This window comes from Neodiprion fabricii, chromosome 1, assembly GCF_021155785.1.
Source record: "Neodiprion fabricii isolate iyNeoFabr1 chromosome 1, iyNeoFabr1.1, whole genome shotgun sequence".
NCBI lineage: Eukaryota > Metazoa > Arthropoda > Insecta > Hymenoptera > Diprionidae > Neodiprion > Neodiprion fabricii.
Window position 1 is genome coordinate 1,918,623 of NC_060239.1, and position 21,721 is coordinate 1,940,343.

The 21,721-nt window shown below is 40.7% G+C and overlaps 4 protein-coding genes and 1 long non-coding RNA gene across 5 annotated transcripts; all 5 read right to left on the minus strand.

The window, feature by feature from the left end:
• Window positions 1–188: 188 nt before the first annotated feature.
• On the minus strand, window positions 189–3,374 carry LOC124185422 (aldehyde dehydrogenase 1A1-like). The gene is made up of 11 exons (XM_046576189.1): window positions 3,218–3,374; window positions 2,869–2,973; window positions 2,679–2,780; window positions 2,412–2,577; window positions 2,011–2,315; window positions 1,723–1,825; window positions 1,452–1,633; window positions 1,225–1,389; window positions 985–1,142; window positions 837–911; window positions 189–607 (listed from the first exon to the last, which is right to left on the minus strand). The coding sequence occupies exons 1-11, from the start codon at window positions 3,275–3,277 to the stop codon at window positions 538–540; spliced, it is 1,491 nt and encodes a 496-aa protein (XP_046432145.1). The 5' UTR covers window positions 3,278–3,374; the 3' UTR covers window positions 189–537.
• A 683-nt stretch (window positions 3,375–4,057) lies between these two features.
• LOC124185474 lies at window positions 4,058–4,873 on the minus strand. The gene is made up of 2 exons (XR_006871403.1): window positions 4,579–4,873; window positions 4,058–4,425 (listed from the first exon to the last, which is right to left on the minus strand). It is a non-coding gene; the product is annotated as an uncharacterized LOC124185474 (long non-coding RNA).
• Window positions 4,874–7,132: 2,259 nt separating this feature from the next.
• On the minus strand, window positions 7,133–10,051 carry LOC124185436 (aldehyde dehydrogenase 1A1-like). Its single transcript, XM_046576215.1, has 11 exons — window positions 9,924–10,051; window positions 9,734–9,838; window positions 9,435–9,536; window positions 9,168–9,333; window positions 8,745–9,049; window positions 8,490–8,592; window positions 8,238–8,419; window positions 7,962–8,126; window positions 7,720–7,877; window positions 7,568–7,642; window positions 7,133–7,414 (listed from the first exon to the last, which is right to left on the minus strand). Exons 1-11 carry the CDS (start codon window positions 9,969–9,971, stop codon window positions 7,345–7,347), a joined length of 1,479 nt encoding a protein of 492 aa, XP_046432171.1. The 5' UTR covers window positions 9,972–10,051; the 3' UTR covers window positions 7,133–7,344.
• Window positions 10,052–12,833: 2,782 nt separating this feature from the next.
• LOC124185431 (aldehyde dehydrogenase 1A1-like) lies at window positions 12,834–16,250 on the minus strand. Its single transcript, XM_046576203.1, has 11 exons — window positions 16,093–16,250; window positions 15,077–15,181; window positions 14,876–14,977; window positions 14,575–14,740; window positions 14,189–14,493; window positions 13,995–14,097; window positions 13,743–13,924; window positions 13,502–13,666; window positions 13,267–13,424; window positions 13,109–13,183; window positions 12,834–13,025 (listed from the first exon to the last, which is right to left on the minus strand). The coding sequence occupies exons 1-11, from the start codon at window positions 16,150–16,152 to the stop codon at window positions 12,956–12,958; spliced, it is 1,491 nt and encodes a 496-aa protein (XP_046432159.1). The 5' UTR covers window positions 16,153–16,250; the 3' UTR covers window positions 12,834–12,955.
• Window positions 16,251–17,295: 1,045 nt separating this feature from the next.
• Window positions 17,296–21,315, minus strand: LOC124185441 (aldehyde dehydrogenase 1A1-like). Its single transcript, XM_046576229.1, has 11 exons — window positions 21,162–21,315; window positions 19,960–20,064; window positions 19,664–19,765; window positions 19,425–19,590; window positions 19,053–19,357; window positions 18,832–18,934; window positions 18,382–18,566; window positions 18,089–18,253; window positions 17,858–18,015; window positions 17,700–17,774; window positions 17,296–17,620 (listed from the first exon to the last, which is right to left on the minus strand). The coding sequence occupies exons 1-11, from the start codon at window positions 21,201–21,203 to the stop codon at window positions 17,551–17,553; spliced, it is 1,476 nt and encodes a 491-aa protein (XP_046432185.1). The 5' UTR covers window positions 21,204–21,315; the 3' UTR covers window positions 17,296–17,550.
• Window positions 21,316–21,721: the final 406 nt, after the last annotated feature.

Below are 21,721 nucleotides of genomic sequence, written 5' to 3' on the forward strand. Positions count from 1 at the left end.
AGCGACAGTTTACCAACACACTGTCTCTGCGGTAAAGTCACGTCATCTTCTTTTACGCAATTGGAGAAGAATCGAGCGTGATGGCCGCTGAAATAGATTTCAGGCATCTGTTTGAAATTCATCTAACTATTCATTTCGTTCTGGTTGTGAGATGTTTTTACAACCAGAAATCATAGGGCAATGAACCCACAACCAAATTGTTTTTATTTTTTTTGGTCTTAAAAAATTGAAGTACATCAAAGATTCAAAACGCGAAGCCATTTATCATGTAATAGTAACAGACATGTGCGATTTCATGTAATCCAAGATATGCGTATAGGAATCTTTGATCTCTGTGCAGTTTACAGTTAGTATCATAAATTATTTTACTGACTTTGATTCATACAACGATACCATGCGAACGGTACTTCACAAAAATTTACATAAATTCGAATTATTCGATGATCAAACTTGAATTAATAAAGTAATTTATTCAACGCAGCATAATTAGTCATATGTGTGACACGTAGCACCGTCGTAAGACTTTTGGAAGATAGATTAGTTATTGGTCGGCGTTTTGATGGAAATAGTTTTTATTTCGAGGTACGCATCCAACCCTTCCTTGCCCCTGAAAAAACGAAGAAATTAGCACTTCGGTGTAACCTAAATCGAAATACAATCTTCTAAACTTGCTTTGGGGTTCTCAGATCAAAAGTTCTAGAAACATGTAAGTCATTAACTTTGCAACGTTCCTAAGAATTTGAATTTTTGAACAATAATATGGCTGAGATCTCGTTTCGAATTAGTGTACTATTAGAAACCAGAGACGAGAAAGATGGGCATTATAATTAACTTACAATTCACGCCCTAATCCAGACTGTTTGAACCCACCGAAAGGTTGTTGCGAGGTCAATAAGCTGTACTGGTTCACCCTGGAAAGATGACGCTTGTTAGTCAATCTCGAAAAAGGGTCTACACAGCGTTGATTTAGAATTTCTATCTTACCATACGCTGCCGGCTTCTACAGCCTTGGCAAATTCGAGAGCAAGTTCAATGTTCTTAGTAAAGACGCCGGCTGCCAAACCGTAAGTAGTGGCGTTGGCTCTCTCGACAACCTCTTCGAAAGTGTTGAACTTCAGGATCGACTGTACTGGTCCAAATATCTATAAAACATAGAATTGCCAGCGAGAGTTGGTAGTTGAGATTTGACAATTAAAGTTTGTGAAATTCTAGTGCAACGCTTACTTCTTCCTTGGCGATTTGCATGTCGTCGGTCACGTCCGAGAAGACGGTGGGCTTAATAAAATATCCCACTGATCCGTGGCGTTCTCCACCAATCTGTAATTTGGCTCCTTGTTTCTTCCCTGACTCGATTAGTCCCATTACCTTATCGACCGCCCGTGACTCGATCTGAAATCCAATCAAGTTGGCTTAGCTTCTCGTTCAGATAACGCGAATGAAGTTCCGAGTACCTGGGGACCTTGTATGCATCCAGGAGTGTAGGGATCGCCAACTTTTGTCGCGGCAGCCACGGCAACGGCCTTTTTCACGAATTCGTCGTATATTCCAGCTTGAACGAAGACGCGGGACGGTGCGATACAGATCTGACCCGCGTGTACGAATACAGAACCGGCTGTTTGAACGGCCAAATCGACTGCATGACAAATAGGCGAATTATTAGAATAATAACTTCATAAAATAAGGGAACGAAGTAGCCTTCTCCAACTTGTTTGTTGTACTTACGGTCGGCATCGTCGAAAACAACAAACGGGCTTTTGCCTCCCAGCTCGAGTGTGACACGCTTTAGATTGCTCTCGCCTGCAGCTTTCAGTATGGCATGCCCCACCTGTTCATAACATTCGGATGCAGGTAAGATAGTGGGATAGTGACGCTGCACTTTCTCGCGTCAAGCACGCGACGTCGCGTTACCAGGATCACAGAACTTGTGAACCGGACGTGCAGATAAGATACAGCTTTTACGGGTGTGGCTGAAAACTGTAAAAGTGTATAATAAAAGACAGTGCAAGTTACCTCAGAAGACCCGGTGAACGAGACCTTGGCGATATCTGGGTGTGCGCTAATCGCCGCACCAGCTGTTGCCCCATAACCTGGTACAACGTTGACGACTCCAGGAGGAAACCCGGCCTTCTTGACGAGGCTGGCCAACAGAAGAGCAGTCAAGGGTGTTTGCTCCGCTGGCTTTATGACCGCGGTACAACCCGCTGCTAATGCTGGCGCAAGTTTCATTCCATACAACCCAATGGGTCCATTCCAGGGAACGATCAGTCCGACTACGCCAACGGGTTCCTTACGCGTCAAGGCGAAAGAGTTACCGTCTTGACGAAAGGAAGAAGAAAAAACGAAAAACCCGACTCGTCATCACTCAGTCACGTTAACATGAGTCCTATCAAGTGGCGACATTTTCAACTCACCAACTGGGATGGTTGAACCTTGAATTTTGTCCGCCCAACCAGCGTAGTAGCGCAGGTGTTTCGCAGCAGTTCCAACCGAGTGGTACGACATGGGGAAGGGCATTCCATTGTCAAGCGATTCTAAATTCGCCAGTTCGTTGATGTTCTGCTCGATGAGATCTGCCAGCTGTGTAGTAAGACGTTGAAATATTATACCCCGCGCTTGTATGGACGCAGTGAAAACAAACTCAATAAACGATTGGTGAACAAAACTTTCGGTATACCGACCCTGTAAATCAATGTCGCACGTGCGGAAGCATCTAATTTTCTCCATTCCGATCCTCTGGCGAAAGCCTTCTTTGCTGCCACTACAGCTTTATCTACGTCAGCCTGTTGGAAATGTGCGATATTACACAATCACATCGCAAAGTCGCTGAACAGCGAAAAAAAGCTAAGCCGACCGACCCACTTTACTTACTTTGTTTCCCTCCGATACTTCGGCATTTGTCTTTTCCGTACACGGATTCACGGTGGCGAACTTCTTTCCGCTTACCGAATCGACGAACTCGTTATTGATGAAAATCTGTAAAGGAACACTGGGTCTTGAATATCTTGAAAAGATTTAAGTAAAGCTATGTGAACAGTTCACTAAACCCACAGTATACCTAACTGTACGCAAGAGCAGTAAATATAGTTGATCTGATTCACAGAATTATATTCTTTCTTATTTATTCACACAATTCGAACAGTCGAATCAAGATAAAAACGGTTTATGTATTTATGCTTTTTTGAATTGAGGATCAACAGCTTTCAAGATTATAAGGTACCTTGGTATATTTGACTTTGACGTTTGGGTCTGCCTTTGGCGGTTCGATATTAGCTGACATGTTTAAATATGAAGTTACCGGGATGTTCCTAAATAACTTATTGCTCGAAATGACTTGGGCAATATTTATATATTCCGGCTGTGGGAAGTGTGCACAATGGTGCTTATCAGCGATAGTTGATACCACTAATCTATATCAGTATCTGCCTCACAGTATAAATTGCGTAATTTTATACTGTAATGTGAACGTACGTTATTTTGCTTACTGCTTGCGCAAATTTTTAGATTACTGTTTCAGGTAAACAATATCCGTCATTCGTTACTCCTCGTTAATTCATATTTTCAACTACGCATATTGGCATGTGTTAATTAATTAGGTTGCATGAATTATCCGTTGTCTTGTAAAATAGTCAATCCTTATCGTTGTGGGGTCACGAACATAAAAGACATCACGAAACGATTTGAAAAAATATTAGCGATAGACAGAAAAAGAATTAAACTCTCCTCCATCTCTTTTAGAGTATGAGAATCTTATAATATAATTAATGTATGTAGTTTTTGATTATCATGCTGACTGCGAAATACTGATAATATTTTAAAAAATTGCATGGTCATCGAGGAAACATCTATTTCAGCATGATCATACAGCTTCGAGAATAGTCCATCAAGAAGCTTCATGCTTTTAGTTCAAAATTTTTCACGACACGCGACATTGTATTCAGAATTTCCGGTACTAATTTCTCAAGTTTTACTCTTGCATGATGTGAATCGAAACTGCGTTCTTAAATATTAACTGGTTAAACTAAACACTAACGCGGCGGCGAATCAGTAGTCTTGAAAAAACTTTCGAAGTGTCTTTACTTTATTTCTTGATACAGATTTCTCTTGATTAAAGAGTTTTTGAAAATTTAGTAGCTAATCTTGGAGTGTTGAATTACTTTTGCGTCTTCGTAGCAGCAACCTTAACGCATTGCCATAAACTCAATTTACGATCAAGTAGTAGTCGACCATTTTCTGCCTGAGCTCGATAGACCACCATTTCATTCTTGTCTCATTGAAAGCGCGTAATAGTAAAAGTTCATGTGGCCATATTAGATTTCACGTAACATTTGTAGAGTGCTGTTGCGAGACACATCAGTGATTGAATGGTGTTTTATAATCAGAATAGTTTTGGTTGGAAGGTAGGCATCGTCCAACCTTTCCTTTCCCCTGAAACAGCAAAATTGAAACTGTATTGTAATCGAAGCCTAAAAATGTTACTGCTTTTTGGATGCGACCTTTTTTTCAGTATTATTCGAAGTTTTCTTAATCCTGTTACCGAAATGCTTGTAGAAATACATTTGCTAAACTAAATAAACTTACAATTCGCGTCCTGCCGCACTGTTTGAAACCACCGAGAGGTGTTTGTACAGTCATGGCATTGCACTGGTTCACCTTTAAAGAAAATAGCCGTGTTCGTTGGTAGATGTCTCAAAAAAATCTTTGCTTAGTAGTTTAAGGGACTTTATCATACACTACCGACTTCTATGGCTGTGGCATATTCGAGAGTAATCTTAATGTTTTTGGTGATGACACCGGCTGATAACCCGTATACATTGTCACTCGATCTGTTGACTTCTTCAAAAGTCTCGAGCTCCAGGATCGGCTCCACAGACCCAAAGATCTATAATACGTAGAACTGCCGGTTATAGTTGGTGCATGTGGTTTGTGAATATTAGAGTTTGTTGAACATTCTGCTTTCCCCATTGCATGTATAGGGAATAGTTTGAGGAAAATATTTGTACCTTGGTGTATTTCGTTTTTGGATTCGGAATTCCTTTGGGCGTATTCATATTTACGAAAAAAACTACCAGTTGTCTTTCTCAAACTATACCGATGTGGTGAAATTGTTAATCACGCATCTTATGGTTATGGGTCCGCAAGGGGAGGAGGGGATCAGCCTTGGGCTTGCGTAAGTGCATGCTCAATGTTGTCGTAGTAACGACGCTTTATCGAAATTGAAGTGGATAATGAACCACTATAGTATTACGAAGGCCAGCCGATATGTGTGTCTTTTTTCTTTTTTTTTTTTTTGTTCCGCAAAATTGAGTGCTGGACTTAAACATGGTCGACCGGTTACTAACTCGGGTCTTTCTTATTTGTTTATATGAAGCAGCAGATATTCATTCTCTTTCTCGTCGCCAGATCCAGAAAAAAAAGATGTTGGACTGATTAGACAGTCGGTTTTCACGGCAATAACCCGCTTTACGATTTTCCGACAAATCTCAGCTTGCTTCACGGAAACTTTATGAACTGCAGTGAAACTACAGACTTTGTTATTGATCGGATCGTAACCAGTTCTGATCGTTTTGAGAACCTCAAGAACTGATTTTCGACAAAGAACAGGGTACGCGAACGTTCAAGGTTTATTTTTAATAGTGTTGTGAAATTTGAAATAACATTCCAACTTTTTTTTACTGAATTCCCAACTCTCCGGATGTTTCACAACTTTGTAACATCGTCTGTAACCCAAAACTTTTTCTGACGTAAGAAAAACGATTTTCCGACATTTGAGTCAGAGAGAGTGACTATTTATATTTACCATGGACATATTTTAAATACAAATTTCTGCGAATTTTCACTTCTAGTTTTAATTTTTATAACTGTTACAATTTTTCAATTTCTTGCCAAGCTATGGGGTAGGTACAACAAAAATCAGTTAGTTACATTGTATGAATAAATTTAATTAGAATGTTCATGTTTCAATATGAGCATGCAGTTATGAAGTTGGCTTGGCAGATCTTGTTGAAAATCATTTTAGGGGTGAATTTGCCTTGTTCACCTACCGCTACTTCGGCAATCGGCTGTTACGTGCACGGATCGATGGTAGTGAACGTCTCAGCACTTTTTTAATTAACGAACTTGTTGTCGATGGAAATCTAGGAATCCTTAAATTCGAAATTTTAGTAGCGTAAAAATCTGTAATCAATAACAACATAGTTTATGACGAGGAGTTGCCATATCTTTCCGACATCAAAAACACATAGAATATTATGAAAAAATTATTCTGCATCTTCGCGTACTTAATTTTTCGATTTTAAATTTCCTTAGGCTGAACGGTATTTGCGCAGGGAGTGTACGAAGTTTCGTTGCTTCTAAAATGTACCAAGACCATTGAATCCTTAACCACGCCTTTGATAGAATCACTCAGCATGAGGGAGAGGATCTAGTTACGAGCTTGCACAAGTCCATTCATTAGGTTGGTCTAATTGCGCTTTATACGAATTAACGTTACGACCGAATCCTGACATCGTTACGAATAGCATTGTTGCACAGTTTCGTTATTTATTTTATCACAATGAGTTTCTAACTCGTGTACAGTTATCCGTTTAGTAAACCATGTATTACCAACTCAAGCGTGCCAAGCAGGTGCCTTTTATTTCCTCTCACGAGTAGATCAAGAAAATAAAGGTGATAGGCTGAATAAACAATCATCTTCGTTCATCGAACCTGAGTGCTAAATACTAAATGTTACCGCCTCGTTGTCTTATCAGATGTCTAGATGTTTTTCACCTTAACGCGAATCTGTTTGCACAACAGGTGTTGAATAAAAGAAAGTACATTTGAGATACTCGTCTACGAAAAGTACATTCACCTACTCGGCCATACGTATAAAGTATTCTTGTCTCGACATATTTATCATCAGAATTTATTGAATACATGGCCGAGGAGATGAATGAATCCATCAGTTTGCCGTAACTGAAACAAGGTTAAAATCATGCTTCATCGGGAAAGTGGCCCCGGTAACGAATTCACATTTGATAGGCGGTTCAAAAACATTTTACACCATAGGAGACATTGTATTATTGAACGACGTATAATCCTGAAGTACCGATACTTCATTTCCTTTATCGTCAAGTTTTCCAATTTAAAAAAATTACCATTCTACCAGTTTTATTTGCCCTCTATTCGCTTCTTCGGTAAAACAATCCAACATAGATCAACAACTCAATCTTAGGAGAGTAATACGCGTGTATTTTACACAGTTACATAACAATATTTTTGTAATTTGATTGTTTTGTTTGATGTTCGCTTTCAGTAGCCGCGGAGCCAAAATTTGTCACTCCTGATAAGTAGCTTGGAGTTAGGTCAATGGTTTGTTGGCAATTTAATCGAAATGGTTTTGGTTTCGAGGTAGGCATCCAACCCTTCCTTCCCCCTGAAACAGAAGAATAGAAACTGTATTGTAATCGATGCCTAGAAATATAACTGCTCTTCTAATGCGAGATTTTTTTCAACAGTAATCGAAATTTTCTCAATCCCGTCACCGGAATGCATATAGAAATACATGAGCTAAACGAAATAAACTTACAATTCGCGTCCTATGCCGGACTGTTTGAAACCACCAAAAGGTGTTTGTGCAGACATTGCATTGTACTGGTTCACCCTTGAAAAAACAGCAGTCTTCGTTAGTAGATATCTCAAAAAAATCTGTACGTCGTAGCTTAAGGATTACGACCTTACCATACACTACCGGCTTCCACGGCTTTGGCGTATTCGAGGGCAGTCTCAATGTTTTTGGTGAAGACACCAGCTGATAACCCGTACTCAGTGTTATTCGATCTCCTGACAACTTCTTCGAACGTCTTAAACTTCAGGATCGACTGTACCGGTCCAAAGATCTATAAAACGTAGAATTGCCAGTTGGAATTGGTATTTCTGATTTGAATACCAAAGTTCGGTGAAATTCTAATAGAAATGCCTACTTCTTCCTTGGCGATTCGCATGTCGTCGGTCACGTCCGAGAACACGGTGGGCTCGATGAAATAACCGTTTGTTTTTCGGCGTTTTCCACCAAGTTGTAATTTTGCCCCTTCTTTCTTCCCCGATTCGATCAGTCCTATGATCTTCTCAACGGCCCGTAATTCGATCTGGAACCGAATTCAGTAAGTTCACTTTAAAAATCAGATTATTATACGCATCTCTCATATTACATTGTAATTCCCTGGACGAATTCAATTCGTTTGGAAGGCTTTCCGTACCTGGGGGGCCTGCCAACATCCCGGGGTAAAGGCGTCTCCAACTTTCATTTGGGAGGCCACCGCGACGGCTTTTTTCACAAACTTGTCGTAAATTCCAGCCTGGACGAAAACACGCGATGGCGAGGTGCACATTTGACCCCCATGTGAGAATATAACGGCAGCTTCTTGAACAGCTGCATCGACTGGTTAAATGAGCAAAGTATTAGCGTGCATTCAATTTGTCGAAATATTCAGACCAAGAATCTTACTCACTGTCAGCGTCGTCGAAAACAACAAATGGGCTTTTTCCTCCCAATTCGAGTGTAACACGTTTGAGATTACTCTCGCCTGCAGCTTTCAGAATGGTGTGTCCCACCTGATAGTAAAAAAGATGAAAACGTTAGACGTCTCTGGAGATAAAAGTATGGATTCTAAAACAGCAATCAGGTAATGATTGACACCTGAATAGTAGCATCGAAACTTTATGAAAGAAGCATGACGAAAATCTATAATAGCGATTCCTATTACCAGTGAAGAACCAGTGAAGGAAATCTTTGCAACATCGGGATGCAGGCTGAGTGCACCTCCGGCCGCTGCACCATAACCTGGCACAACGTTGACAACCCCTGGAGGAAAGCCGGCTGCTTTGATAAGGCTTGCCATGAAAAGTGCAGATAGAGGTGTCAATTCCGCTGGTTTTATTACCACTGTGCAACCCGTTGCCAATGCGGGCCCGAGTTTGAATCCATACATTGCGATCGGGACGTTCCAGGGAGTAACCAGAGCAACGACTCCGACGGGCTCCTTTCTCGTCAACGCGAACGAATTACCATCTTGGGAAAGCATAAAAATGCTGTTTTACTAACCTTATTAGACTGTACATCGTATGAAGTACAGAGACCTTGAATTTTGAATACTTAAACTTGCAGAAACAAACTATACAGGACTCACCAGCGGGAATTGTAGAGCCCTGAATTTTGTCAGCCCAGCCAGCATAGTAGCGCAAGTTTTGGGCAGCCTTAATGGTGATTCCGTACGCCATAAGAAACGGCATACCGTTATCCAATGACTCCAAGCTCGCTAATTCGTTGACACTTTCTTCAAAAAGATCGGCCAGCTGTAGTGAGATAAACAAATAGAATGTAGTGTGCGCAAATCGCTTGCCAAGAGCCTATGTGGCATAAAATTTCTAGACGCGTAGGCGAAACTGATACTGACCTTGTTAATTAGCGCTGCACGGGCAGAAGCATCCAGCGATCTCCACGCAGATCCTCTTGCGAAAGCCTTCTTTGCCGATGCTACTGCCTTGTCTATGTCAGCCTACAAGGTACAAAGAAACCAGTTAGTTATATTATACCAAACGAACACATCATTCTTGACATGACAAACGTGAATGATCAGCAGGCATGGATTAACTTCGTACGTTTAGATTTTAATTTGAGGATGTAAATAAGGATTTGATAGTGCAGTAGTTTTAGCAGTTCCGGTTGTAACTTTTTTTTTATCGTTAAATTCACCTTGTCACCTTCGGCTATTTGGGCAATTGGCTTTTCGGTGCTTGGATTGACGGTCGCGAACGTCTTTCCACTTTCTGCGTCCACGAATTCATTGTCGATGAAAATCTGGAAAATATAAAACTCGGCATTTTAATAATCGGCATGAAAATAACGAAGTATAGGAAGCATAGTTTGAAAAATGAATTTGTACCTTCGTGTATTTGATTTCTGGATTCGGGTTTCCCTTGGGCGGTATCATGTTTACGGAAGAAACTGTCTAGGTAATGCGTCGAACCTGTACTGACGTTGTGAAATTGCTCGCCAGCTATTTTATGGTCTCGTGAAGCGTGACTAACGGATTATAATCTCGCGGGATTACGCAAGCGTATATCTCTACATACCCTAATGCTGTATCATGTTGACTGTGAGTTAGCTGAATTATCTCCAACGGTACTCGATCATAAGTCCTATTTAAGGGGAATCTATATCCTTTAAATTTTAAAGAATCGGGTTTTGGTTTATTAACGCGTTTGAGATTACTCTTGCCTGCAGCTTTCAAACAAATGTGTCCCATCTAATAGTAAATCGGATGAAAATTTTAAATGACTTTTAAGATAGAGCGCGGCAATTTTCAAATTAAAGGATTACATTTTCTTTACATATACAATTCGTTCATTCAATCGAACGCTCCCCTATCCGAAAAAGTATTTTCAGAACAGTCGGCATTCCGAATTACCAAAGCACAGAATGTGGAGGTATGCAAAAATGAAAGTTCCGAAATTAAAAATTAAGAACGGCTAATACTTCGAACATTTTCTTTGAATAGATCGGCCAGCTGTGGTGAGATAAACAAATAGACTGGTATGGGTAAATACAGTGTTGAGATTCGAAGTGGCGTCAATTCGCTAGACACGTAGGTCGACTGATTGACCTTGGTAATGAGCTTTGTACGCGCCCAAGCATCCAGCCGTCTCCACGCAGTTCCTCTGGCGAAAGACTTCCTTGCCGATGCTACTGCCTTGTCTATGTCAGCCTGTAAGGTACAAAAAACCAGCTGGTTACATCATACTGAATGTACACAGTATCATTGGGATGACAAGCAGGAATAACTATCGTTAAACTCACTTTCTTACCTTCCGCTGCTCGGGCAATTGGCTTTTCGGTGCGTGGATTGACGGTCGCGAACGTCTTTCCACTTTCTGCGTCCACGAATCCATTGTCGATGAAATTTTGGAGAATGTGAAATTTGACATTTTAATTTCACGAAAATAACGAAGTATAGAAAGCATAGTTTGAAAAATCAATTTGCATCTTCGTGTACTCGATTTCTGGATTCGGGTTTCCCTTGGGAGGTATCATATTTACGGCAACAACTGTGCAAGTGTTGCGTCCAGCCTGTACGGACCTCGTGAAATTGCTCTCCAAGCATTTTATGCTGTCGTGAAGCGCGATTGACGGATTCTAATCTCGCGGGATTACGTAAGCTATACTTGGAGATACCTCAATGCTGTATTATGTCGACTCTAAACCAGCTGAATTATCTTCGTGGTGCTCGATCAAGAGCCACAATTTTTAATAATGTGTCAGGTCGGAATGGGTCAGAATATAAGTAGAGCTACTGTTGTCGTACGAAAATAATAACAAACGAGTCAACGTCAAGGTATAAATTGCACCTTCAAATAAAAGATGTAGTGAAGATGCTATTCTTTAACCCTTACCTGGCAAACTTTCCCGGCATAACATAAAATCCATATCGCGAATAAACTACAGGTTATTTTAATTTTCAAAGATTATCAAAGAGTCGTTAAACTGATTTGTAAAAGAAAATACAGCTTGTTTAAAAAAAATTATCAAATATCAAAAAAAAAAAAAATTGAACACTCCAAAGAAAAGTAATTTTTTTCAACTATTCTTCTAAATTATTTTAATTATTTATTCTCATTGGCTTAAAATAAGTATCGGCAAGCGTCAGCGTTTGGTACCTCAGAATGCCAGCTAAGGGTCAAGTCCTTAGTCACATGTTTCTGTGCACGTTGCTGGGTGGTAAAGACTTCATACAAAGGAAATACACGACTAAGATACCTATAATTTGGTTCATTTTAGTTAGCCATTTTAATCAAGGCGGTATTCTTTATCGGCTGGGTGGAGAATATACTATCGCACTTTAATCTCGGTCTTGCTGCCTGTGGGATATTACTCTTCGGTATTTCCCGTATGAATCTTACTGCGTGTTTATTTCGTTACGGCAGCAGATTACGTAGCACGTATTTATCATAATTAACCTGGCTATTTTTTCCTCTCTTTTTATCACTCTTTGTACCATACAAACGATCCTGATGAATTCGTTCAGTATTGCTCTCCGAATTTTTACTGACTATGGGTGTATTTTCGATTGCCATTTTTAATAGGTAACCAAATCTATTATCATCAGTTGAAACTCGTGGGTTACAGGATAGAAACGAACGTCATGATTATTTGTTGTTTTTATTTTTTGGCCTTCAATCCTCAAGGATTCAGATCTGGTGCCTCGGAAAATTCGCAGTTCTTCATTAATCACCTTCCCAAAACTATGAATCGCTATTATCCAAGATAATTACAGCATGTCTTTCGTCATTTCTCTTCAGAAAACCAATTTTAAACAGTTGTCAGTTCTGGACCTTGATCAGAATCAAATACTACTTTTCCTAACGGTTACAAATCTAATCGATAATCAGCGAAACGTAGATAAGTGCTAGATGATCGCGGGATAAGCATCCGCCCATGTCGGATAAAACAGCTCCATTTGTAATCTTATCGCATGGCCGAAAAACGCTTTATCAAAACTGAAATGTTTGAAAAGACATTGCTCACATTACGGAAAGCGTCTCGTATAATTATTTTCGTATCTAATTTTTTATCACACGAAGCAGTGCACGTTCTTTCAATTCATTCCTACAACTCGATTCAAGGTATCAAGCTGATTAGACACTGCAATCACGTCCCTTATTCATTTGATTTGAGAACTAGACGCCAAATGTCTAGCTGTCTTTAACCTTATCTCAGATGATGCTTTACAACAGGTGTTGCGAAAATAATTCCGTACTTTTAGAACACTTGTTATAGGTTATCGGAATTAATTTGCTTTTTCAACAACATTATGGATTTTTATTTTGATATATTTGTCATCAGAGTTTATTGACCGTTATATATGCCAGCGGAGATCAATGAAAATCATCAGTATTGACCATAGGTTTCGAAGTCAGGTCAATGATTGGATGGCAGTTTGATTGAAATGGTTTTAGTTTCGAGGTAGGCATCCAACCCTTCCTTGCCCCTGTGGAAAGGAAATTTCCATATTCATGCCAATCTTTGAACAATGAAATTGCTAGACTGATAAAGCTAGACAATTCAACTTACATCTCACGTCCCATGCCAGACTCTTTGTAACCACCGAATGGTGCTTGCGGACTAAAGGCGTTGTACCGATTCACCCTAAAGAGATAAGTGTACCATCAAATAGTTAGCAAATTCTCGAAATGATTCTGTACATCGCTGTTACGGAAATTTGATCCTACCATACGTTTCCTGCTTCCACGGCCTTCGCGTACTCAAGAGCAACCTCAATGTTCTTGGTGAAGACACCGGCTGCCAGTCCGTAATTGGTGTCATTTGACCTTTGGATAACCTCTTCGAGAGTGTCGAACTTGAAAATAGACTGCACCGGTCCGAATATCTGTAAAATGTAAAATTGCAATTGGGAATCAGCCAGTGTCAGTCGACGATAGATCTTGACCGAAATCACGGATTTACTTCTTCCTTGGCGATTCGCATGTTGTCAGTAACGTTCGAGAATACCGTGGGCTCGATGAAGTACCCGTTTGATTTTATACGTTTTCCACCGGTTTCCAGTTTCGCGCCTTCTCTCTTCGCCGATTCGATCAATCCCAGAACCTTGTCAACAGTATCCATGTCGATCTGAAAGCAAATCGCGTCGGTTAATTCTCGGCTGAGCAACTGTAGGAGTCTCATGTTGTCAGGATGTTTCACCCACTTGAGGACCTTGCTGACACCCGGGAGTAAAAGCGTCTCCGACTTTTGTCGCGGAAGCAACGGCGACGGCTTTCTTTACGAACTTGTCGTAAACCCCAGACTGAACGAAGACCCTTGAGGGTGCTATGCACGCCTGACCAGCGTTGGAGAACAGACTGTAGGCGTCTTCCACAGCTGCATCGACTGCATTGAGAAGGAAACTATTGTGTAGAGAAGATGTAAACATGCAGCTTTTTAACGCCCTCTTACTCACGGTCAGCGTCGTCGAAGACAACAAGAGGACTCTTTCCTCCCAGCTCGAGGGTTACACGCTTCAAATTACTCTCCCCAGCAGCTTTCAATATGATGTGTCCAACCTGTCGATGTTATTCGCATACAGTGAGACGGTGTTTGTCAGAATGGTCCAGGTTTCACGGGGACCTGAAACTCTGGGGGGCCAATAATCACCTCTGATGAACCGGTGAACGCGACCTTGGCGATGTCAGGGTGGTGGCTGATCGCCGCTCCGGCTGTAGGACCGTAACCTGGCACAACGTTGACGACTCCAGGAGGAAACCCGGCCTCCTTGACGAGCTGGGCCAGCCTAATCGAAGTCAGCGGTGTTTGTTCGGCCGGCTTTACTACCAGTGTGCAGCCCGCCGCCAATGCAGGCCCCACCTTCAACCCGAACATGAGAATCGGGTAATTCCAAGGTATGATCTGCCCGACCACACCGACCGGCTCCTTCCGCGTCAAAGTGAAAGAATTTCCGTCTGAGGCAAACCAGTTTTTATGATTATTGTGGCATTCGAATTCTTCGACCCGAGCAAGAACTTGTATTTCACACAACTCACCGACGGGAATAGTCGTTCCGTGAATCTTATCCGTCCAGCCAGCGTAATATCGTACAAAATGCGCGGTCATTGCTGTGAACTGGTACGCCGTAGGAAAGGGTTTTCCATTTTCAATTGATTCCAGGTTTGCCAATTCGTTGACATTTTCCTCGATCAGATCGGCCAGCTGCGCAAAAGCAGAGAAAATCAGACCCTCGTTATATGCTAGCGGATAGATGAATTATATAATATAATGAAATTATGTAATCAAAAAAACAATTAGATTAATGAGCAACGCTGATCGTGTCACTGGGATACCGACCTTGTAGAGAAGAGCTCCACGGGCTGAGGCATCCATCGATCGCCATACCGATCCCCTGGCGAAAGCTTTTTTTGCTGCTGCCACTGCCTTGTCAACGTCGGCCTACGGGTGAAAAATTTACTGGTTATTTTAAGCGGAATGACCTGTAACGCCGAAGCCATGACGGCAGAACTTGTTTAACGCGTCTTAAATTCAACTCACCTTGTCACCTTCAGCCGTCTGAGCTATTAATTTTTCTGTTGCAGGATTCAGGACAGGAAACGTCTTACCGCTTACCGCGTCGACGAATTCATTGTTGATGAAAATCTGTGCAGTTTAATCAAACGTAAAACTTTTATAACGTTCAATAAATTCTTAATTACACACAGCTGCGATTGCATCTTACGAAAATATGATCAAAACCAGACCCGCGTAAGTTCACCTTCAAATTTGTACATCATTAATATCAGACCATTATTTGTACATCATTAGTTTCGCAACAGCAGTATCGATAAATTTTGTAACAACGCTGACATTACCATTTTGCTTACTATGCGATTGCGAAGGGTAATAATCGACTGGAGCACCAACATAATAAATCGTTATCGGCAAAATGCAAATCTAGTCTAAACGAGTTTTCGATAGTCAACGTTGAAGCAAGAGATGGATTACACCACCCTGCATAAAAAATAATTTTTTTGTTTTTCAAAATTTTTCCTGGGCTAAGTTCATTATTTTTTTATTTATCGTGCATCAAAAGAATGCAAATATCTATATAGCCCCATCAAAGTTTGCTTCTGTAGTCCTGGGATAGATAATAACGATTTAATAGTTTTTATAGCACAGGTTTACACGGATTTTTTACCTGGGATTATTGTACGTGATTATTATAAGTTGGTCGGTACTAAACACAGAAAAATTACCATTTGTCGAAACAGTTTGATTTTCTAGCCAAGAGATTGATATTTCAGAATTACATAAAATCTTCAATTTTAATTATTAAACTGATATAAATAATTTCACATATTAATCGTGCATATGGAAATTCATAGCGCAGTATGGTTTTTTAATTCTTTTCATGCCGCTGAGACTTTGCCGTCGTTCAAAAATTGTTTTATACGTACACTACGAGCAACGATTCATTTTTGTGATTCATACGAAAAAACTTTTATATTATTTCGGTTTCTCGGTTTTACCACCGGCCGGGTGTCCACTATTAAAAAAATGCGATAGCGTACCTTGGTGTAGTTTATTTTTGTGTTTGGGTTTCCTTTCGGTGGATCGAGTGAGACAGACATGTTTGTAGAGATGTTTATGCAGACGTTTGCAAACCACTAAATGTTCGCGGGTCTATTCTGGGTTCAAAGCCTCGGAGTGTGGTAATATCGGACCTTATCTCGTGAATTTATCGGCACTCCTTCCAGAGTTCCAAACCGCAAACTTACGTTTCGCATTGGTTGGATTATCTCTTACATTACCTACAAACTTGAAAAAAAAATATGACGCAATAGGATGTCGAATACAGGTTTGTTGTACAAGAAGTTGATCTGTCCCAAGTTTAAGCCGTATGAAATCTTATATTTAGGTGTGAGTAAGAAGTTTCTTCTCTGCATGCATGATGTATAAGGAGACTAATGTGTCGATGTTGTGTTTATCCTTTTCGAATCCTTGCTTTCGATGAGAAGCCCGTAAGACAAGCAATGCCGTCTATTGAATGATATGCGGATGTGCAAATCATTAGTCTACGAGAGAATATTTGTTGAAAGAATGTCAATTCGAAAAATTGGTGATTTCGAAAAATTAACGCCGGCGCCAGGAATCGAACCTGGCGTCTAGAGATGCTTGACCGGAGCATTACTCCACTGGACCACCTAGCCGCCCTGACTCTGTTGTCGTTAATTTCTCTTATCACCAGTGAGTTCGAATTTGTTTTCCTGTGCCCGGTTTATGTGTGAGTAAGAAGTTTCTTCTCTGCGTGCACGATGTATAAGGAGATATATATAGGGTTATATTTAGGGTTATCAGTAATTTTTTTCTTACGTCTTCCGTCCGGGAGTCACGTTGCGTAATTCTTCAGCTTATCGTATACCATCCATAGTGATCAAAAATAATATTCCTACAATATATGGCTTGCACAATCGATTAAACACCGTCATAACGATTCACATAGATAGACTCTGATTTTGTTTTTGTGTCTTGACCAGCTGCCGTCAGGGTCTTTCGGAACAATTTTTTTTACGGCATTTTCCACAGATCGTAGTATAGGTACAGCAGTAGGCATAATATTCGATCGATTTTAAATTTGTCGGCGGGTTAGACAGCGAATTCAACTACCGTGTCAAGCGTTTCAAGAAATACCGAGACAGTTTAACGAAATACCCTAGAAACTTTGGATCGTGTTGGTAGAATAATTCAGTCGAGGTTATTAAACTTGAGGATCATTTCTGAACGTTAAGTTTTAGTTTTTATTGTTCATTGAGAAGTATAAAGATTGTTACAAAGTATACATCGATTTTTATGCCGTAGTCATTAGTGTAGGCTGTGGATCAATTACCACCACACTCCATTTTTATTATCATTCTGAATTAAGAGATACCCAGAAGAAATAGAAAATGATGGCAGGCATTTGGACTCCGAGAGATGAGCATCTGCTGTGTAAATCTTTCTCTTAGGCGTGTCTGCGACGTTGGGCAAGCTTAATGATTCGAGGGTAGTTTGATCGAGATGGTTTTGACTTCGAGATAGTTGCTCAAAGCTTCTTCGCCCCTGGAACATAAGAATGAGTTGTACTTGCGCGATCGAGCGTCATCTGCTGGTCTAAGGTTAGGTAAGTCGGATGACTTACATTTCCCTTCCAATGCCAGATTCCTTGTAGCCACCAAAAGGCGCTTGCGGTCCCAAAGCACCCCACTGGTTCACCCTGAGAATATGATCGTGCCACTCGTTAATAAATTTCTCCTAAGGCTTTCAATCCGTCTGTCTTCAAATCATTTTGCAACTTACCAGACGACACCGGACTCTATGGCCTTGGAAAATTCTAGTGCGGTTTCGATGTTCTTAGTGTAAACACCGGCTGCCAACCCGTAATTGGTATTGTTTGCTCGTTGGATCACCTCCTCCAGGGTTTCGAACTTAAAGATCGGTTGTACCGGTCCAAAGATCTGCGGACCGTCGCGTCAGGAATTGTATAAAATCGGTTTACTGATCGGTAGTTGCTCATGGTTTCAGACTCACCTCTTCCTTAGCGATTCTCATGTCATCGGTGACGTCTGAGAAGACGGTAGGCTGAACGAAGAAACCAACTTTACCAAGCCGGCTTCCGCCAGTTTGCAATTTCGCGCCTTGTTTCTTGCCAGATTCAATCAAACCCAAAATCTTCTCGAAACTTTCCGTGTCGATCTAAAATAACATTGCAATTAACTTCTTTGTCAGTTTGTTATGGCCAAATGAGATAAGTGGGACGTTTTTTTTGTAGATCTTATTATCACGACTAACGATCTTTTCGTATCTAAATTTTAATCGCTCACCTGAGGACCAGTCTGTACATTTGGTTCAAAGGCATCGCCAACTTTTCTCTCCTTAGCCAAAGCTGTCGATTTCTTAACAAACTCGTCGTAAATCCCGGACTGCACGAAGACTCGAGTTGGTGCACAACAGGTTTGCCCAGCATTTTGGAACAAATTATCGTGGGCAACTTTTACGGCTTCGTCAACTAAATAAAACAAATGTCGTTTCACTTCTGCAATCGTTTGATTGAAACAATTGTTCAGGAGTCTCTAATGTACTCGAAATACTTTGTTTCCTTTCACCGACTCGTATTGCTAATCAGGAATCGGTGTATTATTCAAATTGCTGTAAGTCGATATTTTTTTATGTTTTCCTAGTCGTGGTCCAGTGTTATAAAACTAGTTTAACTGGTATATGTATATGACTGTCCTAAGACTGCCGAATAATATCCATATGAAATATGTACTCACGGTCAGCGTCGTTGAAAATGACAAAGGGGCTTTTCCCTCCCAATTCTAGCGTGACGCGTTTCAGATTTGTTTTTCCCGCGGCTTGCATTATGATGTGGCCAACCTGTTGAGATGGTGATTTTGGAAACGGAACTTTTATCGCTTAAAATAAAATCGTGCTGTGCAAAGAGTAACCCGTAGTCATACTGCCCAGATTATCAGCGAGAAAAGCGAAAGGTTACCTCGGTAGATCCGGTAAACGCAACCTTGGCGACGTCGGCGTGTTCGCTAATCGCGGCTCCAGCAGTGGGACCAAAACCTGGAACAACGTTGAGGACTCCGGGAGGGAATCCGGCCTCCTTAGCGAGACTTGCTACTCGAAGAGCGGTCAGAGGCGTTTGTTCGGCTGGTTTCAACACTATCGTGCAACCAGCTGCCAGGGCTGGCCCTAGCTTGACTCCAATCATAATCATGGGATAGTTCCATGGGGTGATTTGACCGACTACGCCGATCGGCTCCTTCCTCGTTAAGGTGAACGAGTTTCCGTCTGTTCCGGAACCAACAACCGCGACGATCAGTTCGATTCAGATTTAAATCAAGTCCCGAGAACTCACCAGCCGGGATGGTGCTCCCGTGAATCTTGTCGGTCCAGCCGGCATAGTAACGGAGAAAAGCCGCGCAGCCGTAGACTTCTCCGTAGGCTTCCTTGAATGGTTTTCCATTGTCGATGGACTCCAAGCTGGCCAATTCGTCGACGTTTTTGATGATCAAATCGGCCAACTGTCGAGCAGATAAAACGTGTTTACAACGGGAGTTATGAAAGTCGGCCATAGTGAATGGAAAGAGAATCGACCTTGTTCAATAGATTTCCACGCGCCGATGCATCTAAACTTCTCCAAGCTGAGCCTCGGGCGAATGCCTTTTTAGCCGCTGCAACCGCTTTCTCAACGTCAACCTGTAGAAATTAAGGTATTTGGAGTTAATATGAGGCGGCTGTCGTTATTACCTTATGTTTGTTGGAAGTTTGTGCATTCAGAAACAAAACGATGTTCAATTTATAGGACTACAGTGTGATAGCGTGAATGGTTTTGCGAATTAAATACGGAAAGAAGATGTGTACAAACGTTCTAACATGGAAAAAAATTTCACCTTGTCAGCTTCGGCTATGTCAGCAATCTTTTCTCCGCTTGCTGGATTAATGGTGGCAAATTTCTTGCCACTCACTGCGGGGACCCATTCGTTGTTGATGAATAGCTGTGAATATTTTCGACCGTCAAATTAGAACTATTGATATCTCTATAATTAACAACAAGCCTGTAAAATGGTCTTGAATTATTTCGACCCGGTTTTTACATTGATGAGAATTGCAACTATTCGTTTGTCAGCATTTAGATGTTAAGTGTAATTATTTTGACATCTTATCAAGAAACTGTTCGACTGATAGCTGTATATAATTTGTACAAACATTTTTCTGTTTCTTGTCACGGCGCGCGGCGTATTAACAAGATAACTTTTATCGTCGTACACGCCTACAAGAGCCAAGCCGCTACAATGATAATCAGTATAAAAATTACACGTCATGATACAGAATAACACGCAGTTCTTTTCATTATATTTTCTGCGCTTTTAGAAATGATCCTATGAGGAAGCTGCGAAAGCGGTGGAAGACCTCCTATATGTCCCAGGAATTTTCGATCAGGAATAAGAAAAATTTTAACTTCGTCTGATACGGAAATCAACGTTAAAACCGAGGTCAAAACGCGTCAATTTCAAACCGATTTATCTCGAAACTACATTTTTCAATTTGGTTCACATAATATTACAAGTTCCACGTAATCGATTGACTTCAAATTTGGTATGAACCGTCAGTATATATCTCCTTCTAATCCAGACATTGGGAATTGCGAAATTATTATTATTACCATTTAACAAAAATTAAAAACCTGGAAAAAATCAGGGCAAGAAATTAACTTTTTCTTCAGACAATCACCATTTGTTTAATTTTTTCAATATCTTTTCTCTTTGGTCCTGGCCAAATGACATTCTTACTGATCAAAAAAATTGGTTTCATTTCTGTTTCCGATGAATGGGAGCATTGGAATCATGCCAACCACCTCAACCTGTTTTTATTTCACGGCCATATTTAAAGGCTCAGATCTTCTTTGAATTTAATTGTTGCTTAAGCAAAAATTTTATTCCAAGTTCTTGAAACCTCAATAATAAGACTAGAAATGAATACTAGAAATATGTACCGATATTTTTTTATTTTTTTTTATGAATTCCGACATTTAAACCGGTAAACTAGAATATCTCCTTAGAGTTACGGTTGAATATTGAAATTGTAAACCTACCTGGGTGTAAGTGACAGGCTGCTTTGCGTTCGGTTTTGCCATCTTCGCGGTTAAGGATTATTACTCTGCAATGTCGCTTGCCGGTAGTCCAGACGCTTCTGATCTTGAAACGAAGAACTCGATTATACGCCGATGACTTATTGTTAGTCAAGGTCTGTTGGTGAGAGGCTCTCCCATCACTGTACCCCCATATATTCGCTCTGTATTTGTTATCAAGACGACGTTACGAGCCTGTACAAGCAGCACTATCGTATCGAAGAAATTATAGATATGATAAGCGACAACCTAAAATTCAAATATCATTTGAAAAAGATGGAAAATTATAGAGTACAGACAGAGTTTCGGATGCGACTGAAGTTCATTCCCATCATAAGCCGGGCGTGGCCTTGTCGTATTTTTATTTTCAAGCTACCTTGTAGAAATCTTCTCTACAGTTAGTGTCCGGCATGGGCGATTGTGTTTTAATGTCTAACTAATACAAATTTTTAGACTTAAACTATAAATTTCCGGATTGGATTGATTCCAAAGGAATTGTTGTAGATTTTAAACTGCCAATTACC

Bases quoted from the DNA above. Each gene is read 5' to 3' on its own strand.
- LOC124185436 (XM_046576215.1), bottom strand. From the start codon at position 9,971: ATGATACCGCCCAAGGGAAACCCGAATCCAGAAATCAAATACACGAAG. The intron at 9,334-9,434 runs GTCAGTATCAGT...ATCTCACTACAG, and splicing joins GTGCAGCGCTAATTAACAAG to CTGGCCGATCTTTTTGAAGA. The intron at 8,593-8,744 runs GTAATAGGAATC...TTTTACTATCAG, and splicing joins CCTTCACTGGTTCTTCACTG to GTGGGACACACCATTCTGAA.
- LOC124185422 (XM_046576189.1), bottom strand. From the start codon at position 3,277: ATGTCAGCTAATATCGAACCGCCAAAGGCAGACCCAAACGTCAAAGTC. The intron at 2,974-3,217 runs GTACCTTATAAT...GTTCCTTTACAG, and splicing joins TCAAAGTCAAATATACCAAG to ATTTTCATCAATAACGAGTT. The intron at 608-836 runs GTAAGTTAATTA...TCGTTTTTTCAG, and splicing joins TCTGGATTAGGGCGTGAATT to GGGCAAGGAAGGGTTGGATG.
- LOC124185431 (XM_046576203.1), bottom strand. From the start codon at position 16,152: ATGTCTGTCTCACTCGATCCACCGAAAGGAAACCCAAACACAAAAATA. The intron at 14,098-14,188 runs GTGATTATTGGC...TAACATCGACAG, and splicing joins CGTTCACCGGTTCATCAGAG to GTTGGACACATCATATTGAA. The intron at 13,925-13,994 runs GTGAGTAAGAGG...TTCTCAATGCAG, and splicing joins TGTCTTCGACGACGCTGACC to TCGATGCAGCTGTGGAAGAC.
- LOC124185441 (XM_046576229.1), bottom strand. From the start codon at position 21,203: ATGGCAAAACCGAACGCAAAGCAGCCTGTCACTTACACCCAG. The intron at 19,766-19,959 runs GTGAAATTTTTT...TAATTTCTACAG, and splicing joins ACATAGCCGAAGCTGACAAG to GTTGACGTTGAGAAAGCGGT. The intron at 18,254-18,381 runs GTGAGCGATTAA...ATGTTATTTTAG, and splicing joins ATGTACAGACTGGTCCTCAG to ATCGACACGGAAAGTTTCGA.